This window comes from Lonchura striata, chromosome 1A (genome assembly GCF_050655825.1).
Source record: "Lonchura striata isolate lonStrDom1 chromosome 1A, ASM5065582v1, whole genome shotgun sequence".
Taxonomy (NCBI): Eukaryota; Metazoa; Chordata; class Aves; order Passeriformes; family Estrildidae; genus Lonchura; species Lonchura striata.
The window spans coordinates 57,339,307-57,363,584 of NC_140741.1; the positions used below are offsets into that span (position 1 = coordinate 57,339,307).

At 40.1% G+C, this 24,278-nt stretch overlaps 1 protein-coding gene and 1 long non-coding RNA gene across 4 annotated transcripts in view; one reads left to right on the forward strand and one right to left on the reverse strand.

Moving 5' to 3' along the window:
- TMCC3 (transmembrane and coiled-coil domain family 3) overlaps positions 1–24,278 on the reverse strand; it is a 132,677-nt gene that overhangs the window by 103,889 nt on the left and 4,510 nt on the right. The window contains exon 1 of one of the 3 annotated variants that reach the window (XM_021527983.4): positions 3,401–3,808. The exons of 1 other annotated variant lie outside the window; for it this stretch is intronic. Coding sequence is in view for 1 of the 2 variants with exons in the window: in XM_085568447.1 (XP_085424573.1) it covers positions 2,275–2,358 (84 nt within the window). In the remaining variant the exon portion in view is untranslated. Of the gene's footprint in view, positions 1–2,274; positions 3,809–24,278 lie in introns of those variants that run through there. One more of the 3 variants, XM_085568447.1, reaches the window with a different exon arrangement.
- LOC146763493 (uncharacterized) lies at positions 145–18,978 on the forward strand. The gene is made up of 2 exons (XR_014951827.1): positions 145–4,232; positions 8,866–18,978. It is a non-coding gene; the product is annotated as an uncharacterized LOC146763493 (long non-coding RNA).

Genomic DNA, 24,278 nt, shown 5'->3' on the forward strand with positions numbered 1-24,278 from the left:
CATAACTCCTTCCTAAGAAGAAAGATCTTTCTTTAAAAATATCAGAAAAAGATGTGAGACTGAGTCATCAGTTTCATTCCAAAGGTACTTTTGAAAAGTTTGTGTCTGTCCACATGCTGTCCTAGGGGAAAAATAAATACAGCGAACTCAAAAAAAAAAACAAAACAAAACAAAACAAAACAAAACAAAACCACAAAAAAAAAACCCAAAAACCCCAGAAGAAATAACTTTTTGTATTGACTGCAAAAGAATAGCCAAATTCATTTCAAGGACAGAACTAGGATGAAAACTAACAAAAGAATGTAGTTCCAGTGGAAAAAAGATGTTTTGACCCTGAGAAGAAGTCTGAAGGCAGAAACATCACAGATAGGAATCTTGCCTTAACCAAGAGTCACTGCTACTTTCCAACACACCTGTAAATCAGGATCCCATAGATGCAATAAAAAGCAAAAAGCTCCTTTACCAGCAAACAACAACAAAAAACCCAACCAAAATTTATTCCAAAAGAATATGAGAATGGTATCATCTCTAAAAGATGAAAGGCATATTTGCACTCAAATTTACAATTGTTAAAATCAGGCCTATTTTCACCTTCTTATCTTGTTTTGAAATTATTATTTTTCCCCAGTCTTCTCAAGAACTACGTCTCTGGGCCTATGTGTAGCCAAGCAAAGTGAATCTGAGTACAGAAAACAGCCGGCCACTTTAGTCTCTGAAAAACATAGGTGAAGATATCTCTTCAGGAAGGGAGCAGACATTTCTGTACTTCTCACCGCTCTAGTGCTTACACACCTTGGTGTCAGCCTCAGGTAGCTTTTTAGACCATCATCTGTCATAGTATGTACAAGACACTGTAATAAAGAGAGAGCTCTAAGCTTCTTGCTTGCAGTCAACATTGCTAAGTGCAACTCCTTGCAAAGGGCAGCAGAGCAGATGCCTCAGGCATCCCGCTGAAAAGAAATTAATTTTCAGGAGCCAGGGAAGACAACGCTGAGGTGCAAGGAAGTTGTGAAAGAAGCATGAAGCCCTTTTGGGGGCTATGATCAGAGTCCTTTTTGCTCTGAGGTCTATGGGATATCTCACCCCAGTAATCTGTGCCCACTATGAAGCCAAAGCAGTTCTTGAAGATTGTTGTGCTACATTGGTGGCTGCACCTTGAGGCAGCTGGGGTGCCACAGCAACATGCATGTGAGAAAACACAGGCTGTTAGGAAAGCAACATGATGGTCTCCTCCTTTCCTATGGAGTACTGGGCCCTACGCAGTCTGCACACATACAGGTACAAACATGCCCATTTCTGCCTGAGATCTTACCACACAGAGGCAGAAGTCCCCATGCTTGATGCATCCTTGCACCAATATGTGTAGAACCACATACAGAACTTTAGCTGAGGATACAGAAAAAGCTCCTCTATGAGCAGAGGTAAGCAAGTGGGAAAAGTGAAGGAACTTCTGAGAGGAACAAATGTGATGTGCCACTGAGATGCTCTGAGATCTCAGACGCTGAGATCTGTGTGAGGGCCCCTCAGTGGCATTTAAATCAGTTCTTCCCAGCAGTCAGGGAACATGCAACATTAGGATTCCTGCTGGTCTAATTTAGTGCAGACAGAACAACAGCTTTATCACCCAATTAAACAAACTTTTCTCCACCATCCACTTTGATCTATTGCCTCTAACAACTGTCCCGGCTGTCTGTGGTTAAAAGCTACCGTATTGTGTGCCCCAGTTTAACTGTGGTACTTGTTGGCAGTGATGGCCTGGAGGATGAAAGTATAAAGGGGCTAAAATGTGGAAATCTCATGGAGGCTGTGAGAATCAATAGCAAGTAAGAATGGCAGCTTGGATGTCGGTTTTGGCTCAGGACACTCTCCTAACAACACTGATGAGGGCTATAGCAGTAGTGACCCCTTCCATATGTACCTGTAACTGTACCTGTGTATACACACCTGTGCAGCTTGATGCTTGAATCTGTGTTCTAGTATCCAATACTGACTGCCACAAGAGACTTACAGTGTGTCCTGGTATGGCCATTATTCTACCACAGACAGATAATCAATACCCTCTCTTCTCATGACTCCTGAGTGCCTCCGGCTGCTTTTTCAGCAGCAGATGCAGAATATACATAGCCCCACGATGTCCTAGAGAACAGACAGCTAATGGTCAGCTAGATCCAGCTGCATCAGCAATGTCCTGAGGCACGCTGCCACCTGGTTGTAGTTTAGAGAGATGACAGCGAGCACCCTTTATTCCTTCACCTTCCTTCACAGCAACATTACCTGGCACCCAGAAAAGTGTTGTTCTGTTTGTTGTTGCAGAGGAGATGAAGGGTGATGAAGGTGCTGGCTATTTATCGGTAGCATCTGGGAGTTCTTCAAGACATGACAATTCAATCTGGATGTGCTGAAAAAAAAAGACTTTCTCCCTTTCAGCTCCTATGGTACAAATGTACTTAAAACCACTATCAATTGATGGGTTCTGGTTTGTCTAGATCAATTAATGCTTGTCTAAAAACAGAAACAATATTCCACAACAAGCAGGATAACACATCTAGACTGCCTAAGTCATCCTAAGGACTTTATCAAAGTCTAGACTGTGTCACTCTGGGTAAATTCAATATGAAACACTGTCACTCACTACAGGTAGATGTGATAAAGACCCAATCCTACAGAAGGCAAAGGAATGAGGAATTTAGTCCTTAAGGTGAATGTAGTCTGTTGACATATCTGCCTGTTCAGAATATCTTCTGTGTATGTCTTGAAGCTTATACATGTATACAAGTTTAATGAGTCCAGCTTAAAACAGCCAGTTTTAAGAGCTGTATTTTTACCCACTAACTGGATCAAAGTGGCTTAAAAGTATACAGTCATATGGCTTTATCTCCAGTGATATAGAAATATTCTTGTAATTGACACTGCCCTGTATCATGATCAGTCTCTCACAGTGATTCTCTCCAAGGTACAGGCTGGACTTTTTTTACTATTTCCTGAGGTATTTGTAGAGTTTAAGAATCTGGGAGCAATTACAAAAAGGCAGACAAAGCAAGAGTGCAAGTTAAGTAGTTAAAGAACATGAAATTTAAATCAAACAACCTTCTTTCTGTGCCTCAGGATAGGATTCCAGATGTTTTATAAGGAAACAAAAGACAAGACAGTAAGACATCAGGAAATACATCTTAGCACTAATAATTTGAAAGCTCTATTCTTGTAAAATGGAATTATACAGTCCAAAAGTAAGGTGTTCAAAAAGGTTTTAGAAAAGAAGAAGGGCTACAGGTGAATTATTTTTTTTTTAGCTTCAGTCATTTAAAATGCTTAGAGGATTTACTTAAGAAGACAATATGTTCTATTCAGACCTTCCCTGATATCTTTCATTTTCTGGCTGACAGCAAGAAGAAAATGTTACCTTATGTTATACAGTCTATTGCTGAGAGACTTGATGGTGCTGTTCATCCCATCCTTCCTTTCCTTCACCTTAATTAGAATGGAAGACTGAAATCATGTGACTCTCAACACTTAGGAGATATGTAAATTGCAAAGGAAAAAAACAGCTAAGGGTTTGCCTGCATGTGTTGCACATGAGATAAAGCAACACTCTTTCCTTCCCCTCTGCTATTACAGCATTTCCACTGCAGCATGTTTGGCCACACTAAGATACCACAAAAGCTATTTATGAACTCTCCTATCAGTGTATACACAGTGGTAACAACACAAGACTGGAACATTTTGGTATGACAACAACCAGAAACATTTTGATATGACATTTTTCTAAAGAAAACCTTATTCCCTTGATTTCTGCAGGAAAGGGAGGAGCTGCTCCAAAGCTTCAGGCCTGTGGTTAAAGCACTGATGGGAGACCAGAGCTCTACCTTTGAAGATGAAGTATAATTTTGGATGTTCATTTAAAATTAGGTTTAATTGATTCACTTGCATAACAAAGACAGAAGCTGAAAAGTGCTCACCTAAAGGAAGTGAAACTGCTGATACAATGTGAAGAGCTGAAAACAAAGTGATGCAGCTGACACACTCATCTCAGGGACATGGTGCATCTTGATTTTCTTAGATGGTTTCTGCCTAATGCTGTCATGCAAAGGCTCTTCAGAAATCCAGGGATGATTTTCAAAACATCCAGCTCTGGCCACTGATACTGAAAGACACTGAGAGACCTCACCTGTCACAGAATTCTCTAAAATTTGTTCCTGTACCAGCTTTTGCTCTCATAGCACTTGATGGCCTTGGTAAGTGAAAAATTGATTGATATTTTTCTTTTCTCCCACCCCCCCCATGAGAATTTACAAAGCAAAAATAAACATTTTCTAAATTCCTAGCAAAACAAAAAATTCAAAGTATTCTCAACAAAATTATACATTATTGTTTAAAACTCTAATGTTAATTAAAATAAAGCAAAATACGGTGACTAGAAAAACCTTGGATTTTCAGATCAAAAAATCTGACTAATGTTTAATTCATATGGGTGTGACAGGGCCACCAAGTCTGCTTTCTCTTGGAAGAAAATCTGTCCACTTTGTATCTCTAAAGATTTGATTAACTTAACTTTATGTTTTATTCCATGAAGAAATTAAACTAAGGTAAACTGGCAGCAGATAATCAGAGGCAGCACCAACCATCAGCAACAACTTGAGCTGATGTGCACTCCTGGTGTCACGAGGAAGGATGCCAGTCCACTGAAACATCCCCCTTCCCTGCTCTCTCCCTCTCAGTCTTATGTTTGTATTTGTCCCTTGTTGCGAACTAATAATGTTGCATAAACATAAAACTCGTTATTGTGCCTGTAAATGGAAATAATATTTCATCTGGTATAAAAAACCATGCTGAGGTACGTACTTAATTTTCTTCCTATATTTTTCTGTTGAATACTGTGCTGTATCTTCAGGGGTTTGAGCTCTTACTTCTAAATCATTTGATATAACAAACCAAATAAACAGTCCCCAGATAAATACATGAATGGAAGCTATCACCATTGCTATTCAAAAAGGGCTATTTAAGTAATCTAGTATAGAGAAATAAAATGTTTCAGTTCCTCTCAGGCACCATTTGGGAAAGAAATATTGTGTTAGAGGCACACAAGTATCATGGTTTTATTTGGCACAGTTGTAGCAACTAGGTTTATTGCTATACAAGGCGCTAACAAAGAGTAATAGAGCCTGTCTGGTTTTCAAATTATTTTGTGCCTTTGATGGCAATTTTTATACAGCTGCCTTCACAGCTTCCTCTTCCTTGTTCACCAAATCATTCTGAGAAATATCACAACAGGAACAAGCAAGTCCTTTTAAAATCATGTTAAGAACATCACTGTGAACCGCATCTTTAAATAAACTGCTGTCCTCTTTAGAAGGAAGTTCTGACTGAGTTATTCTAATGTGAAAGACAACAAATGGTATTTTGACTTGTATTTCATGGGTCTTTCCCAACACTAATGAGGGCAGCCTCCCAGCCCTCATCCAAGGTCAATGGTTGTTTTTATCTCCTGCTGTGGGGGAAGAAAGACAGTAAAACTATATGAGTGCCTTGTGGGTCACAGAGCTAGTTTGGGGTACAGGCGAGCTCGGGTCATGGTGCTCCCAGCTGTAAGATCCCTCTTACAAAGCCCAGCAATCACTTCTTCCCAGATAGGCTGGCCACTGCTGCTGCACACAGTGAAATTCTTCAGTCAAACAAAAACTGAAGGGGAAGGGACAAATCTTTGACACCTTTTTGCCCTTTTCTACCTCTTTACCTTCTGGAGATCTTAACCACTTGATTATTAATGGTAAACAAGGAGACATATCAACCCCTTCACTTCAAACCAGCTGGTAGGTAACTAGCAGCAACCAAACAGGCACTGCACCATCACAACAGGATGACTTCTTAAGACTTGCCAAGGTTATGACACAATAGGAATTGATTCATCAGGATCCTCCTCTTACCAGATCATGCAAAACCATCAGGAACTATAAAAAATTTAAATTGCTGCTCAATCAAAAGCCTCAGATGCTGAGCTGGCCCTGCTGTCCTGCAGCATGGGAAAAAACATCTGGCAATACACATATTGCCAAGTTGTTTACTGAATCATATTGCATCCATACATATCCTAAGCAATCTGTTACTAGGTGCTGATTTATTTAATAACTTAATGGACTTTGAATGGTTTCCAGAAAAGAATGATGGACCTCAAGGTTGTGTTGTTATTTTGTTGAAATGAAGCAACAATACCTGAAAAACTTTCATGAGTCCTCAGCAGAGGGAGGAAAAAATAATTCTGCATTGTGGCAGACCTTGAAATCAGATCAAAGAGCAACTGTGAAGCATCCTCTTTTGAACTGCAAGAGTAGATGAAAATAATTATTTACCCTTATGCTCTTAAAGTGAGATTAGATCTATAGCTTGGAGAGACCAGTTCAGAAATAATTATAATCAACAAATATTTCACAAGTTGAAAAATGTTCAGAATACAATAAATCTTCGAACTGGATGATCTCTGGACATTTATTCTGTCTTACCTTCAGTCCTGTAATTCTGCACCACCAAAGTGAAACTGAAATATCCAGTTTTAGCATTAGCTAAATGTAAACAGATCTTCTATTTCTAAAGACTGTGTTACATTCAAATATGCCAAAATGTCTTGAAGAATCCATTAAGTGACATTCTTTTTTGCAGGAGAGGAAGGGCAAATTATTCTACAATGGCCCCCCTGGAAGTCCTGGAAGAGCCCTCAGGGTGCTCCATGGACTGGGGGCTTGCAGACCGGTGGTGATTGCAGACCACCAGCTCCTCTGGGGTATAAAGACAAGACCCAAGGAGTGTGTTTCTTCTGATAAAGCAGACTTGTGTCTGGTGAGACTGCATGCAAGATAAAGTTTGTTATACCTTCCAAAGGCACACTTTGGAGTCTTCTTGGGTCCACACTGGCAGCCTCTTGCTGCCTCAGGCAGCTGATGTTCCCCCAAGCATCTCCCTCTCAGACATGGGGGTGGTGGATTTTGAGAGTGGAGAAGCCCATTGGAAATTAATTTGCCACATGCACTTTGGCACAGGGATGCCCCACGCTGAAAGACCAAGCTGAGCAGTTGGGCAGGCACTAGAGGCACATGGCAGGCCTGATGGGTGCATGGTACTCTGTGCCCAGGGGTGTCAGCACAAACACCCACACAGCTCAACTTTCTCCATAACTGGCTGAGCAATGCAGGCTCAGCAGCTGGAAGAGCCTGGGTATGGTCTTCAGTAACTGAAATCTGAGTATTAGACAAGGTCCAGGACCCAGACTTTCACTAAACATTGGAAGAAACACAGAATTGGGCTCTAAATGCAATGGCTCTTGCTGCTGGTTAAGGAGATGCATCTGAACTCTTTAGTCACACAGCCTTGATATGGGAGGTCTCAACATGGGTCTGAAGAGACCATAGCTACAATTGTCATAAATGCATAATACAATCCCGCTGCTAAACCTGGAGAATGGCACAGCATTTCCCCATAAGAACTTCTGTTTTATTCTGTGCTACTGAATAAGATTTTGAAAAATAATAAAACAAATATTTGCTAATCTTTTCCATTTCAAGGGCAAAGCTGTACAGTTCCAGTTCACTCATGCTCTACTTCTTCTGAAAAGGGGATGGTTACAGTGAATCACGTTAGTTTCTGGTCTCTTTATAAACACAACACACAGGTTTCTCAGTCTGTGCATCCTTATTGTTGTGTCAAATAAATGTGATTTTGTTACATTCATAAAATTTAAAAAGTCATGAATTTAAAAGGCCATAGCAATTTCAAATAAAATCTATATTCACATCTCTGAATATTGTCATCTGTCCTTAAAAACAGGTCTAGCAAGTGCCTGCAAGCAACATGGTGAGCCCAGGCGAGCTACACACTTGGCAAGAGCTTGAGGAAGTGAATTTTTCTGAAAGTCAAAATGTAGCACCTGTCTGAATTGACCACAGCTGATACAGGCAAAACTGCCTGCTCCATGAGTTTCCCAGTATTCCAGCTTCATTTCAAAGCCCCCAGAATCTTAGAAAACACTCCCGGCTAGCTGAAGGCACTAGAGTCTCCTGGCAGCCTACCTGCAGATCTGCACTTTATTTCTCCCTTTAAGCATGTTAAACCTTACACCGATCTACCTGTCTGCCAGCTGCAGCATTCACAGAAAAGTTGATGCAGGGAGTCTGTCTCCTGAAGGTCGACAAGGAACCTACCTATAAGAACACCATGAGCCCTTGTCCCTTGAAAGGGCCTAATTTGAAACCACATTAGAAATGGCAGAACAAATTACTCTGTTCAACTTCTGTGGGTCTTTGAGTAGCCAAGGTCTTGCTGTAATTATATATCTACACAGAGTGTGTACTCTATTCATCAGTACAAAGTACAATATTGTATTACACTGTTACATCACGGACTAACTTTGGTATAAAACATCAACCCTTAATCTTGGGGGAGGCAGTAACTCTCAGAACAGGTAAAGCAGAAGGACTCATATGCTGTACCTTGCATGGAGATCTTGCTGATTTATCCATTTCCAAGTAAATTCCTCTAGTCATTTAAAGTCAGTGACATTAGGATTTAAGAGCAGCTCTAGAGCCCACTAGGTACCACATCAGGTACCTCATGGCTTTCTGGAAGCTTTGGATTCAGAGTGCAACAGCTGTTCAAAGCCTCAACCTGAAAAAGCAGAATGTACAAATGGGACTGATCACAACTACAGATGCAGAGCTTGTGGCAGCTTGGTCTACTTGCACTCTACTGAGAGAATCTAGGGTACAGGGCATGATAGGCTTGGTTTCTGCAAGGAGATGGGGCTAATGTGCCCCTTGCAGGGCGCCCAGCTTCTAGTAAGATTTCCCTCATGAACAATTATTTTTTCTTTTTCTCTTGCAGCATGTGTTGGAAGGATGCAACAGAGAAGAAGGATAAAAGCACAACTATCCAAAGCTCTCCATCCTAACACACTCCTGTAGAGCACAGCAGGGTTTTGAAGAAAGACAAAACCAGGTGATGAGCATTCAAGTGGTAGAATTTACTGCAGAGCCTTGAACAACAAACTGCAAGACTACTGCATTATATTACATTTTAGACCCTATGCCACTTCCACCTCACAGGCTGAGCACCTCACCCAGATTCACACAATGATCCTGCAGCAGGATCCATAAAAGCATGAAGGTTGACATAACATTAATCACCTGTGCCTCTTAGCGGAACCTCTTTTCCTGCACAGCTTGTAGCATCCATAATAATTTTCCAGGGGATGCACCAAGAGGTGTAACTAAACCAAAACACCCTCACATGAGAAACATGGATAACACATCATTCTCTATGTTACACGTTTAATCCCTTTGTGCAAATTCTTGTACATCTGTGCACCTTTGAGGTAAAAAGTATGAGAAAATCAGCACTATTATTTTTATGATACAGATAGAATTTTCCAAAATCCAATCCTCTGTTAAAAATGTGAAGACAATACAAAGGCTGCAAATGCATTAAGAAGTAAGCAGCATAAAATTAAGCTGCATTTCTTATTACTGGTGCAATTGGAAACAGATCAGAGTCTGGGTCTGTCACAAATTACCGTGCTTTGGCAGATGTAAAAAGTCCTAGCAAGACATTGCATGGTTTTCAGTCTTCTCACCTCACACAAAGCTGAGAGATTTTCTAATATAGATAAATAAACCAACACTCACATACATATACAGTGAAATCTTGTACACAAGTATAAGCAAGTCTTCAAGGCTGACAATCAGGTATGCTGGAGGCAAGTAAAGGTCAGCCCATCTTTATGGGCCATCACCTGGCCATGAACACCAAGGAGAGGGCTGGAAAACTACTGTGTAGCTGTTTTATACCTGAGACTATACTTAGATGCCAGGAAATGTTAAAACAAACAACTGTGACTTTCCAGCAATATCAGTCTTGCTACAACCAGAAGCCCTCCTGAACACAGAAGATTGTACAGCCACAGGAAGTCTCTTTTCAGTAGCAAACCAAAACCCACTTTCTCTACTTGTATTATCCTGAATACTTTCTAAATGTTTTTTTTCGTATAGGAAAACCTGGCATTTAAGAATGTGGCAGAATCTTTGAAAAGCTTCTTTCTTTGTCTCTCAATTTCAGCAACATAATGCTAAAGGTAGGAAATGCTTTATAAAATAACCTTCTGTCTCCATAAAATATGTTTATAAAAAACAAAAGTCGCACCATTAACTGCTGCCTCAAAAATATATATAACAAAATTACACTCTTAAAATTTTAGGTGAAATGAGACTTCAAAACAAAGCTATAATTATTATTCCATTATTATCACACTTCTAATGAGAATAGACTCATTTTTGGAAGTCAACTTTTTTTCCTAAAACTTAAATCCCTTTCTTTCAAAGAATTGGAGAAGTAAAACCATTCAATTAATCTTATAATGCAGTGTGAGAATGCATAAATGCAAACGTGCTGCTGAGCATGATCAGCACTATACACCTGAGAGTCACAGAGTTCTGTTTAGCTGAGTAAGGTTTCCTGGTTGAGCAGGGAGCTCTGGCATCCAGCCCATGGAATCAGCACACCGGCTTGTCACGGCAGGCTATACATGGTCACAGACATGTTTAGTTATGTCAGAAGTTTTTTATGACCTACCATATGCGTCTAAAGTCACCTCAATCTGGACTCAAATTACTTACCAGAAACTGCTCCAAATGCTGTAGTTACAATATTTCCCAAATATATATAATTTTAGTATCTAGTAGTTTGTGTCACACCAATAAACCCATAATGCATTGGAGTGTGAATACACTGTTGAAAGTGTTGATGCTGTTGAAAGATTATATCAAGGGCATGGAGAAACATGATTAAGTTCCACATCAATGAGTTTTCTCATTTTTGTATAACACATCCAGTCACTGTTTGATGAAAAAGAAAAAAAAACCTTTATTACAATGAAAGGGAAATATCAACTAAACAGAAATAATGTCAAGCAGAAGCATAAATCATGGGCAGGTCTAACAAACCAATACCATGTATTAAAGTTGCTATGGATGCCCTGAGGCAGAGGCAGCATTGGCAGCACAGTTTTTTCAAGTGTTATGAAAATAGACAATTGAAGGTACATTGTAAATTTGTTCCAAAATGTGCTCGCCTTCAGCTGGCGTTCAGCATGGTGCTGGCACTGAACCTGGTGCCAGCAAAGCTGTAACTGTCCATTCCCAAGAAGAACCTGACCCAAGTCTGCAAATTCAGCCATTCAGAAGTAAACATTGCAGTATTCCTTGAATCATGGAAGGCAGTGATGGGAAGGGTTTCACATGATCTTCCAAGGCAGCTCATGTAGCATCACCTGCATTTTTGGATTCTTCTATCACCATAGATAGTTTTGAGGTTTGTCATCTTATATTGGCTGTAAATTTCATACTTTTGACTAGATTTAGTTAGACTAGTTCCCTAGGAAAATCAGATTTCCATTATCATTTTGTTTATATGTATATAATAAACTTCTAATGCTGATTTCAGGACAATCAGACAGATACTGGAGATATCAAATATGATGAGCTCAAATAGTATGTATATTTTGTAAAACCAGAGTGAAGGATGACAAGGTTTTGATTTTGTTGGCCAATTAAGTTAAATGAGGCAGCCTGCACGTAGCTGTGGAAATATTTGACAGAACAAAGGCTGTAAGAAAAAGTATCGGAACCGTACATGGTAAAACTAGAAAATAGTAGTTTAATTTTGTTTTTAAAAGCCATTAATTAAATGGCTCAAGACCATAGGAAACTGAGTTTCCACAGCATTCTCTGTAGCCACAGGACTTGACATACACACCTTTGTAAACAAGATAAATTTATAGCAACAGTTATATTTAATTTAACATTAATGATGTGATTTTCATTACTAAACTTTATTGTCTTCTATAATAAATGGTACTGCTGCTGGAATATGAGGGAATTTAATAGCCAGGCTAGGCTGCCCATCTCTACATAATGCTCAATAAAGATGCTGTGTAGTGTCTATGTTCCTAAAAGAAAGAAGAACAGTCTGTATATGTGTAAACTAATCCAACAGAGAGAATCAAAATCTAACTAATGGCTCCTAGTTGATTTTAACCCCATTGCAATCTGTGGTGGGCTAACCCTGGGGATGGTAGTGGTGATGGTTGTATGAACTGCACTGAGCAGCAGAGCAGTAACAGCTGAACATCCATCCCAACTGCTTCCAATACATCCATCCCTCTGTTACTTCATTCCAGCTCAAATAGTAATTTCCACAAGAAATTGACTTCTCTGCTTTCAGCATGGCAGCAAAGAAAAACCCATATTTCTTAATACCACTTCTGGGACTTCTGCATTGTAGTTGTTGGAAGAAACTGCTACTTTTAAACTTAAAAATTAACTAAAATATCTCCAGGACTTTTTCTCCTGTAATTTAGTGACACTTCTCTCACAGGCTAACCAGAATTATTTGCAAACTGTTATGGCTACTGCAGACAAAAGAGGTCACCACACTGCAGCAGTAGCTGTAATTAACACAGGAGCATACATCAATACGTAATTGACTTCAGAGGGAATTCAGGGCAGCCACACAACCAAGCAGCTCTGACAAGCTTTCAGCATCCAGACTGCAGCTACTTCTGCCACAAGCTGGACAAGAGCAGGAAGAGACCCAGAGGACCATTTTTTTCTGCAAGGATTTTTCTAAGATTAACTTCCCTGGATGCATGGTCACATCAGATCTATGAAACCCGCCCTGCATAGGGTGGCTCAGTTCAGCTTTATTGTGATGGCAGAATTTCAATGCACTTGGCCAATCAGCAATTATTTACCATGGCTTGAATGACAGGACTGCGAGACTAGGTATATGAATTTGGGCTGCAGCTACCAAGATGTTAGATTGTGCCATTAGGTCGGAATGCAACATCTCAGCACAAACAGGAGCCTTAGGCAGTCATTCAAGGAATCTGGGAGGAATGGGCTTGGAGCATGATTTCTCGCCCATGCGAGCAATGTGCTGAGTAATTGTACAGAAGGAACAACTCTTCTTTGAAAAGCAAGCTAATAATTGCATTTTTTCTCTGTAATTAGTCCTGATAGTCAGAGGTATAGTCCACCACCCCCCACAATCAGAAACACAGACAGTGACCATTTAAGAAAATTAGAGCCCAGTCAGATGCACACAGTGTTTTGCAAGGGTGGGACACCAAATGTCCCTATTCTGAAATGAACCATAAGGTGGCACTGCTTAAAAACATTACCTGAGATTTTCTCTGACATATTCTATGCTCTACAAAACCCCATGGAGTTCCCACTTTTAATTTAAGTGAATCAAGTCACCCTACAGAAACTGTGGTGATATAGTGAGAGTGTACATCATTGGCATTTGTACTTTCACGCATATTATTTTCTCAGAAATTGCAACATTTTGTTCTGAAAACCAGAATGTCTCAGATACTTTTATACAAGCACTGCAACACCCATTTCAGAATTTATGTGTGTGTGTGTAACAGCCAGACCCGTCTTCTCATTATACAACCTCTGGCATGTAAGACCATAAAGATTCTGCTCTTTCTTTGTGCATGGCAACAGCCAACAAAGACACTTCTACCAAGTTATGTTCTAGTTCACATCTAATGTGCAGGACAAGATGTCAGATAAAAAGTCTTTGCAAGTGGAGTTGCAAGAAGTTCCTAGTGGTTATGGTAAAATGAACTACAGAGATAGCCTGTGTCTATTGATTTGCTGCTATATTAGACCTGGCCACCATTTTAAATGAATGGTGAAAGGGACATAAAGCCACCTATAAAAAGGAGACTGTCAGTCTGAGAGAGTATAGTAGAAGAGTGTGATGTGTGATTCTTAACAAACTTCCTGAATGCAAAAATAAGGACCCTCCTGAGTCTCCAAATCCCATGGGCACAGAGAACCAGCTGCTGGTTTTGTGCCAGGGTAGAGTACCAGTTTTACACAGCACAAGAAAAAGAAATGGGTCAGAAAATAAATACTTACCAACTGCAGAACCTTCTGTTGGGTTATCCTGTGTAAGAGCCTAACTGATCTGAAAATAACAAGGCCATGAGTTCAGGTCTCCCTTGATCTTCTGTATCCAGCCAGACTCCTGCCCTGCAAAGAACTCCTCACCTTTCAGGCAGTCCTTTGCTATGAACAATGCAAGGTCTTTAAACCACTGTTATTTTTGCAGTCTCCACCACAAAGTATGGCTCACCCACCTCCAGCTACCACATGCTATGCAGAAGAACGAATTAGGGAGAGAAAGCAGAACTACCTGAGCTTAGCTTTAGATATTTTCTTTCTTACAGGTACTTTTGATCTAGCTTTACATCCCAGTAGTGACCTTGGACTGGCACCCTTTCAACCAATGGACCAAAGTGTTCAAAAAGCCAGTGAGGTGATGGACAGGCCACAGACCCCTTTCCAAGTTAACTGCATGGGAGAATGATAAACCAGTGTCAGACTACAGCTGACTTCAGGACGTGCGATTGCCAGTGAATTGACCCAGGCTGTCTGTTGATAGACAAACAACATCTATTCATTGATGCATCTCTTTGGATTCATATATTCACTCTGCCCATGGAGCAGAAGACACTCAATACACAATCTGGCAGAATGCAAAGCAGTTAAGTGAAAACAGCTGGAGAGACACCATGACTGTCCATGCATTGCTACATGAGGATGTTCTCACTTACTATTACTTTATTCACATTTCAAATGGGAGAATAGTCTATTTTATATCAAGAATGCAAACACAGATCCCATCAGAGTGTAGCAACTCAGATGATTTTGAGCTGATCCTTACCATTCTGGCAAGGTAATGGGAAGCTTATTTCAACTGCAATTGGCTGAAAAATCTTCCATGGATTTAAAAGACAACAATAGTGGAAGACAGGAGGATGGATTAACTTGTGAATATCAGCATTCAGAATTAATACATTAATAAGATTCTACCAGTGATGAGTTGTAGTCTTTTTTCCCTATTTTGATCATCCAAGATAGTCTTTATTTTAAATATCGCCATAGGAGTACTAATTAATTCAAATGAAATGGGATTTTCTCTAAATGAGCAAGAAAAGCATTTCAAAACATCATGAGCTTCGAACATTGGCAAAAAAGAGAAGTATTTCTCTTTAAAACTTTAAAATACAACTTTTAGAGAAAGCAAGATTTTTTTTTTTTTTTAAATCTCCAAGCACACTGTGGAATGGCACATTGGCTCTCTTTAAGAAGTAGGCAACCAAATTCTTTTTTTCTGTCCCCAGTCATAGCCAACTGAATACTACCAGTGGCAGTGAGAAGCTCTTGGACCTACTTGACTTTTACAGATCTTTTTGAGTTGGATACTAACAGCAGTTGCCCAACTGGAGCCCAAACATTAAATGCTATTAAATCCTTTGAATCCAATACAGAAGCACTTAAAATATACAAGCTTTGTGTCATCCCAGATGAGGTCATAATTCTTAATGCTCATCATGTTGAATATTCCTGCCATATTCGAAAAAGCTTGATTATCAAAATTATCCTTTGTGTCTCATGGATAACTGAAGTTTATCCATTTCATGCAAAATAGGTTTTGTACCTCATTAAACAGATCTTTCTGTATTTCCACAATGTAATTTCCAAACATAATCTGTGCAGTTTACATACTCATGGCTGAAAAGCATGATTATGGTAACTATATGGTAAACGGGGCTTTAAATCAGAAACTGCTACAAACCCACAAATCCAGTGGTAGGGATCCAGCTTTGGAAGTAGACTGATTTTCTGTGCTCCAAATAGGCATGCAAAATGGCACCATTTTGTTAAGTTATTCAAGCTGTTTAGCTGAATGTTTTACTCATGTCTAACTTAGACTGGGCGCTAATCATCACTTGTTTTTAGCAAGAGGGAAAGTCCAGAAGGCAAATCATACAGCTCAATTGGTTTAACTACAAAATGTGATATGCAGATGCTAATTCTTAGTCTGTTGTAGCAATGCAGGATACTTCCAAAAAGTAAGTTCATATACCTCCTTTTCTAGATGCTATTGAGGACTACACAGAAGTGCTCAATATGAATTCAAACCCATGTGTTTACCCCAAACACAGAAGTACACAACAGTACCTCATTGTCTGATGAGCATCCTAGCAGTATAAGATAGCTGGGAGAGACCTGTACCCAAATTTCCATTCACAAGGCAATGCCATGCAGAGGTGATGGCTCTGAGAGGATTTTCAGGAAAGAAGTGGGAAAGTGGGGTACAGTGAAAGTGAGGGGAAAGAAAACATCTGATACCTGCCTCACTCACTGACTGCAGAGAACATGGAGCAGCGGTGAAAGCCAGAGAAGGGGACCAGAGAGTAAACCATGAAGGAATTGGGAAGAGCTACACAAATTTCACATAGCAGGAGATGGGGACTAGAGCTAAAGAAGCCAGTCACAGAGCCTGGAGGTAATTTTGAAAGGATGTACCACTAGTGGATGTACCCCAAGAGGACAGCAGTATGATTGAAGGTGGGAGGCAGCATTTGTGGGAGCACCTCCTTTGGAAGGAGAGCAGAAAGGGAAATGCCCACAGAAATCGTTATCGTGGAACTCCCTAAGTTACAGGAAAAATGCCCTTTGTAGCTTCTGAAACAATGTTACTGTGAGCAAATTAACCTGATCAGCCTTTGAACAAACTGAGGTGTCAGACTGTACAGTTCAGAGAAGTTTAGTAGAAATGTACATCAGAATCAGCAGGGATACAGCTAGTGAGCTTTATGCCATTTAAAATGCCTCAGAAGGGCTGTTTCATGGATATTTCAATATGCAGATACTTAATTTGGTAAGAAACGTAATTATCTGTGTCCTAGTTCTTCAGTATACCTAAGTATTTGTCTTACAAGACACTACTTCACATGAATCTCTAGATTTATGCTATACAAATACATATATAAAAGTCTTGAATTATGCTTACTGCAAGCTGATCAGAAAATATTAGTGCTTATGGTATTTACATTAGTAATCCTGACTAGGTTTTCATTTTTACCTTAGCTTTTTATTCATGAAAGAAGATCCTCCCTTCCAAAAAGAAAGTTATTTTATACAGCTAGAACTAGTTTACAGACTTCACTTGAAAAACCTAATTCATCATCCTGATTTCTACCCTTTAGTGGTCAATGTATTTCCACACATGCACTGCTCTAAACCATTAATCCACCTGCAGGAAGGCAGTTTCCATAGGGATGCCTGGTTGAAGTTGAGTTTAGCTCTTTGCAGGATTAAGCCCTATGAAGGAGAAGCAGTTTGCAACACAGCAGAGGTCAGACTACAGTAATTATTTACGTGAGACTGCAGATTATATCTCATGTGGCAGGTTGCCAAGGAGCTGCTAGGAGCAAAGAACAAATACAGATGGGAGAAGGTGGATGCACCAAGGGTAGAATTACACTGAAATGGCATTGGCTGGGAAGTGTGACAATAACAAGCAGTAGGAGAAGACAAAGACCAGGACCTACAGTGACCAAGAAAGGATGCTGCAGCAGAACTAGCAGAAGAGTCCCTGAAGGTTCCAGTAATGCTTTGTTCAATGGCTGAATTTTCACACCACAGCTCTGTCAGGCATCCTCAGCCCCAAATCACCCCACTTCAGTCACTCTCTCCTCCCAACTATTGCCCAGAGACACAAGGCCCACTCCTCATGTGTTCTGAAAGTGCTGTCCCTTTCCCTCTCCTCCATCCTTCTTTTCGAACTGAGTTATGGGGAAGGAGAAGTCACATGAGAAAGGTCTGAAATTGCTAAACAAGCTATAAAAAAACCCTTAGTAAGTTCAGTGATAGTTATAAAAATTTCACAGCTTTTCCCTGAAGAATCATTCAGATATTTCAAAGCTTCACTGGTTTCCCAAGCACTAGTTAAGGAACATTTCTTTGTTCAGGAGAGCACTGATGCATATGCCTACACAAGTGTATGCTTTTACAACACAGCAACTTAGAAAGGCAATTTCCAGTTGTCTAGAATAGACAGTCATTTAAAACTAAGGTTTTCCCCTTGGTTTTTCTGGCAATCTTTGCATAAGAAAAATTTCTCTCTTGCCCTCCCATGTGCTATAATGATAATACATATTTACATCACTTCATGGTGGTGTCATGAAGATTCATTAAAGCTTTCCACTCTGAAGATGGGAAATCCTATGAGCATTAAGTTATAGCAAAGCAAGGGGTTTTTAATGCACACTCAGCCATGAGCTGAATACCTCTCCTATTCCACCACACTCATTAGCATCTCTAAAGCTGTTTGCCAAAATCTATCCTGTGGAGCAGCAGGACTGCTGTATAGGCCCAGGGGACTGAACCATTCAAATGAGCAAGGTTAACAGTGCTGATCTGAAGCACAGCAAAAATACTAAGAACACACACATACTTTAAAAATTCCTACAGAAGCAGTGCCAAGTAAGAAAATGTGTTTATGAAATCAAAATGGACCCCAGAAGCACAAAACAAGTGACCTGACTGGGGAAAGTATTATTTTTTCTTCATTTCATTCAATGCCATGATTCCCTCTAATTCAGTGACTTGTGTCTTCCATTTCTAAATTATATTCTGTCTAAAAATAGTTATCACAGAGAACAGAAAACCCAGCCTGAACACCTGAGCACTTGTTACAGGCAGGCTATTCTGGAGGTGGCGTATCAGCACAGAACCAGAATTTAAAAACCACCTCCAGTGTGCTCAGCATTGCTGAGAATAATGACACTAGCACTTGGTTCATCAGGCACCCCCTCTTCATCTCCCCTATACCACCTCACCCATGGAAAACTGGTCCACATACAGTCCCTGGATCTAGAGCTGGAGACAGGAGCTCTCTGGTTGACTTCTCAGGTACAGATAGTCTTTTTTTCATCTGTCCCCACAGTGCCACAGTCTGACAGTGATCCCACATTCTCATCCAAATTCACCAAGGAACCACAACTGAAAAAGAGGCATAGCAGGTTCCAATAAACTCAAGTCACCAGCTCTTGAGGACATATGAAGTGAGGCACAGCTACCCCCCACCCAAACAGTTGTGGGTTTGTCCCCAGAGAATCAGGATCTACTCTTGCTCCACCAGCTGTGCACAAAGGGAGGCACAAGCACCCTTTACAAGTGCTAATAACCTGTGTTATTCTTACAGCAGCGTTCTTATAGCACTGTTTCCTATGCCCAGCTTGTCAAAGCACCAGCTTGCCCTCTCTTGACAGCAGTTCTAAAACTGTATGCCCATATCTGAGAGGTTCTAGCAGAAGAATGTCACAGGGGATCCATAATTCAACATCAAGTAGTGCAAAAGCAGGTCAGGACACATGCTGGCACTGCCCTGAGCCCACCTGGGGTCAGGGCAACTGCAGCATCAGGGACAACCTGACTGCAGCTACCCAGGACTCCTGCAGGCAGATGCTCTCCCTCTGTGCATGGGTCAGCAGCAGGAGTTGCACTTCTGTGCTCTTTGCCTTGCACTGCTGGACAATGGGGCTCAGGGAAAAAAGGGATTTTAGGCAGCAATGAGGAATTCCAAAGCTTTTAAGAGCCGGCAAAGAGAATATGGCCACTTGTAAGTCTGAATGCTAGTTTGCCACAGGAGACTTTATATGATTTCTGCAATTCTAGGAAACTTTTCTTTAATGAAAACATTTTGTCACCACTTGTCAGGAATAAATTTAGGCAAAGAAAACAAGACAATATTGAACTAGAAGGCAGGATCTTGCAAAACATCAGAGCTGATTCATCCCTTCCCATTCCTCCCCCCCATCCTACTCCAGGCACCATGCCTAGAATACATTAATTTAACTTGCCTGGGGATTTACATTAGATTACTATACATTACCAGGGACTTCAGATTCCTTTATTCTCCACCAATGCTGTATTTCTGTAAGAGAGTACTGAATAAAAGTAACTTCACCTTTTTTTCAGTTACTGAATTTCTGTAGTCTGGCAGCAGAGGCGCCAAGTGCAGAAGTCTTGACTACTCAGTCCCACCCCTAGAACTGGTATGGCAGTGTATTAGGATATAAATCTGTTATTTTTGTCTCAATATGCATGAATTACCCGAATATCATATATGTAGATACACATTCTTGCTTGCTAAATCTGCACTCCTACTTTTTAGAATCTGAAACCAGTAGCTGAAACAAGTCACCTGTTGTAGGACTAAGTTAAAAATTACTCTTTGATAAAAAATGCCTCTTGAATCACACATTAAAAGAACAAATTATAAATACCTATCAGAAAACTGAATCATTTATTATCACCCAAGGCTAGGTATATCTTATTATTTACACACTCAACTCATTCTACACAGTTTCTGCAATGACAGCACTCAGGATTGCAGCCTATCAAGCTCTCTGGCTACAGTTTTCCCCAGTAATTAAAACGTTTGAAATTTATTCATGTAATATAGCACTTATCACCCTTCAGAGGGACCTTTTCCCTGCTCCTTTCCCTCATTCATTTAGTTCCGTGCTCAGCTGCCCTCCTGTGCAGGTGTTCTGCAAGCCACAAAAGCACAATTTGCCCAGACAAGTAATTGACCTGGCAGCAGTGAGTGGCACTGAAAGTCTTGACAACCAGCCCTGCTTTCAACAACAGAAAAGGGAACAGAAAAAAAGAAAAGATCATTGAATCTAACCTTTGAGTAAACATCTCCATGCCAACTTAACTATATCACTAGTGCCTCTGGTCATTTGTTGAACACCTCCAGAGATGGTGACTCCACCACTTCCCCAGGCAGTCCATTCCAATATTTGACAACATTTTCAATGAAGAAATTCTTCACAATATCCAACCTGAACCTCCTCTGGTGCAGCTTGAGGCTCTGTCTTCTTGTCCTGTTGCTGGCTGCCTGGGAGAAGAGGCTGACCCCCACCTGGCTACAGCCTCCTTTAGATGGTTGTAGAGAGTGATGCGGTTCCCTCTGAAGCCTCCTTTTCTCCAGGCCAAACACCCCCAGCTCCCTCAGCCACTCCTCATATGATTCACTCTCCTGACCTTTCACCAGCTCTGTTGCCTTCTCTGGGCACTTCAGCACCTTATAGTGAGGGGCCCAGAACTGGACACAGGATGTGAGGTGTGCTCTCACCAATACCCAGTACAGAGGGACAATCACTGCCCTGGTCCTGCTGGCCACACTATTGGTGAAAAAGGCTCTAACTCTCAGGAAGATCCAAACAGATTGAATCTGAGTGGTAAAAAAGCAATGGAAAGTATATCTCTTCAGACTTAACCATAAAAAGCAAGCAAAAGGATAAAAAATCCCCTTTATTCTTGAGCAAATCAATATTTATCATACATCCATTCACACTCATTAACTCAAGTAGGCCAGTACCAAAGGTTTGTCACCAGGGGATATGTCCTTTTTAAGCAGTTAATGGAGTTTTAATTAATTGTGTTACCTGAAAGTACATCTTGACAAAAAGTAAGATAATTGAAAAGCATTAAAAAGTGTGTTTATTCATCTGTCCAGAAATAGGCTGGGAAAGACAATGAGAATACATCATAAAACTGTTTTTAGAATACCTGAAAAAATGGAGACCTAATAGGAGACTAGCAAGTTAAACAACTGGTACAAAAAATTGTATGCTAGCAAATGCCAAGATGAACGATACAACAAACAAACAAACCACAACAAAAACAAAAAAACCAAACCCAAAAATCAAACTAATTTACAAACAAAAAGACAAAAAGTAGAATATCTGAATCAAACTATCAAGCATTAATACTGTATTGCTGCAGGTGAAAAATTATTTCTTTTTCTCATGGAAAAGATTTTGATTTCCCATAGAGAATAAAGAGATTTAAGCTTGGGGGTTTTTTTCCCCAAATAGAGGTTACTTTTTTATTGGAATAATAATATTTAACTCAGAAGTATATTTTATGGATTTTGTTTGTTGAGGTTTTTTTAAAATAAAAACCTAACTTTCTATTTCAAAACAGTTTTGATAAGAATAATATGGGCTAGTGAAGCATTTCCTTTTATGATAGTTTCTGGCATTCAAGGTCAAGTTCAACTAAATTAAATACAATGGCTTAAGATCAATCGCTCAGAAGCAGGAAAACAGTGACCAGAGAGCCAGTGTCCTGATTTTAAAGGTCCTAAAGCCTCATGAGATCCATCAAGTTATGCAAAAATATTGTAGCAGGACAGAAAAAGGGAGTTTCAGTCATTTTTTACCTTACAACTGGAGACTATCAAGGGCTTTTGGAAGTTTTACTTACTCTTCAATCAGCTGACCTCTCCCTTTTCTTTCCCCATGACTATTTTTTTCATGTATGTTTCTTAAAGTTAAGATTTAATTGTCTTGTCAGTAGGACAGTAGTGGAGAACATACAGAGGAAAATATGTTAACTGGCCCATCTCTGTGTCTTCTGTGCTAGACCGTGCTTTGTCTTCACCTCAGAACAAGAGGAAATGGAAATGCTCATCTTGGCATGGGCAAGCTTTTGACAAATGTGCAACCAGCCATCCTGACCTACCCCTGCCCTGAAGGGTGATCTTGAACAAAAGAAATTAATTTAATCAAATCATTCTGGGTTTAGTTCAGTGAAGTCAACATGCTTGAGACATCTTAGCCTTCATCCATTTATTTTCTCACAAATGCAATATCAAATTATGCACATATTCTCTGAGACAACATAGACTCATAAAACTTTTCTCAGGTGACATGCTTAATCAAGGGTATGACTAACAGCTTCAATATCTCACAAGCAAGCTCAGCAGAAAACAAAGCTCAGTTCTGTGTTGCTAGATGGTAAGGAACATAGTGGTTCTTATTAAATCCATGTCTGTATCTTGGCTGGAACAGTGGCCAACAGTGGATATCTTGGGAAGACTCCCATGACTAGAAAAACCATGGAATGCTGCTCCCCAGAATACTTCCCAGCTGCTGGAGATCTGCATGTCAAGGGAGTTTTGAGCCAGCACTGTTCATTTTATACTCAAGGGCATGTTCTGTGTGAATTTGAATCCATGGAAACTCATGCTCCCCCTAACACCAGTGGCCAGGAATCTCACATTAAATGCAGAGCTCATTCCTCTGCTCTGAACTTGAGGGGCCTGATGGTTTCATTTGATGGCCCCAGTTCTTTTGCTGACACAGATTGAACAAACTTTCCATTCTTCCTCTCCATGTCAATTATGTCTTGCTCTCCTCTTTGCTTATCAACAGAGGTGGGAGATAAAAATAAAAGACAGCTGAAAGCACATCAGTCATTTACATGCCATTTTAGAAAGTGAACCCAGGGACGTTGATACATAAACCTCATTGACTTTCCATTACATTTTAATTCCTTATTGCCCACCCTTAAAGAAATTTACTCTAGAATCTTAAGAAAATGTATCTTAAGACAGATTTAAAGTAGATAGGTAGATCTATCTGAGATAACACATTGACATTTCTTTATATCACAATGACACTTCAAACTCAAGACCTCGAAAACTGCAGAAAAATTCACCCTATCTCTTAAACACCCTATTTTACATTGCTGAGTAGAATTACATATCCTTCCATCATCTATTGTTTGTGACAGCACACACCACTGCTGAGCCTGAAGTCTCAGCTTCATTGCCTTGGTCCCCTTTATATCCTTGCCACTTTCAAGCACTGGAAAATTTTGACCCCATTTTTATCTGGTTTTGCATCATAGACACTGTTGGAAGAGATGAATCCTGCTGCTAATCAGTTGAATCACAATAAAAAAAACACAGAAGAAACAATAATGGGAAAGATGAACTCCTTAGCAAAGAGGAGTGCTTGAGGTAAAGGAAATCCTCTCTAGTACTTCAAAAGCGATGCTGATCTCCCACTGAAATCCTCATGCACATTATGAGATCTTTTAGGCACTTAAACACCTGCAGGCACCTAAATTCACTAAAATCCACTTAAACTCACTCCTGTCACAGCATGCCCAACTGTAGAAGAAATCTCTGTCTGTCTGTCCTGCTTCTCCTGAAAGGGAGAGCCCCCTGTTTGAACCGCCACTCTGCTGTGTTTGGAGCCAGGATTTATTCAGTCCTCCCTCATGCCAGGGTGGCCTGTGTCTTAGCCAGTTAAAATGACAGCATGTTAACTCAGCTAAATCTAATGCTTTAGTAAGTTATCTGTTGTCATGGATTTAACTGCTAACACATTGCATATTCCCTGAGGGTAGACAAAATAGTAGAACCTCTAAAACAGCTGAAAAAGAAAACTGTGTATTACCTCAACCCTGAAATTTAGTCTTTGACTGACAGTATTATATACTATTTGAAGGCAATTTCTGAGCAGATAAATATTACAAAAGAGCACGTTTCTTCCCCAGCAGAGTCACAGT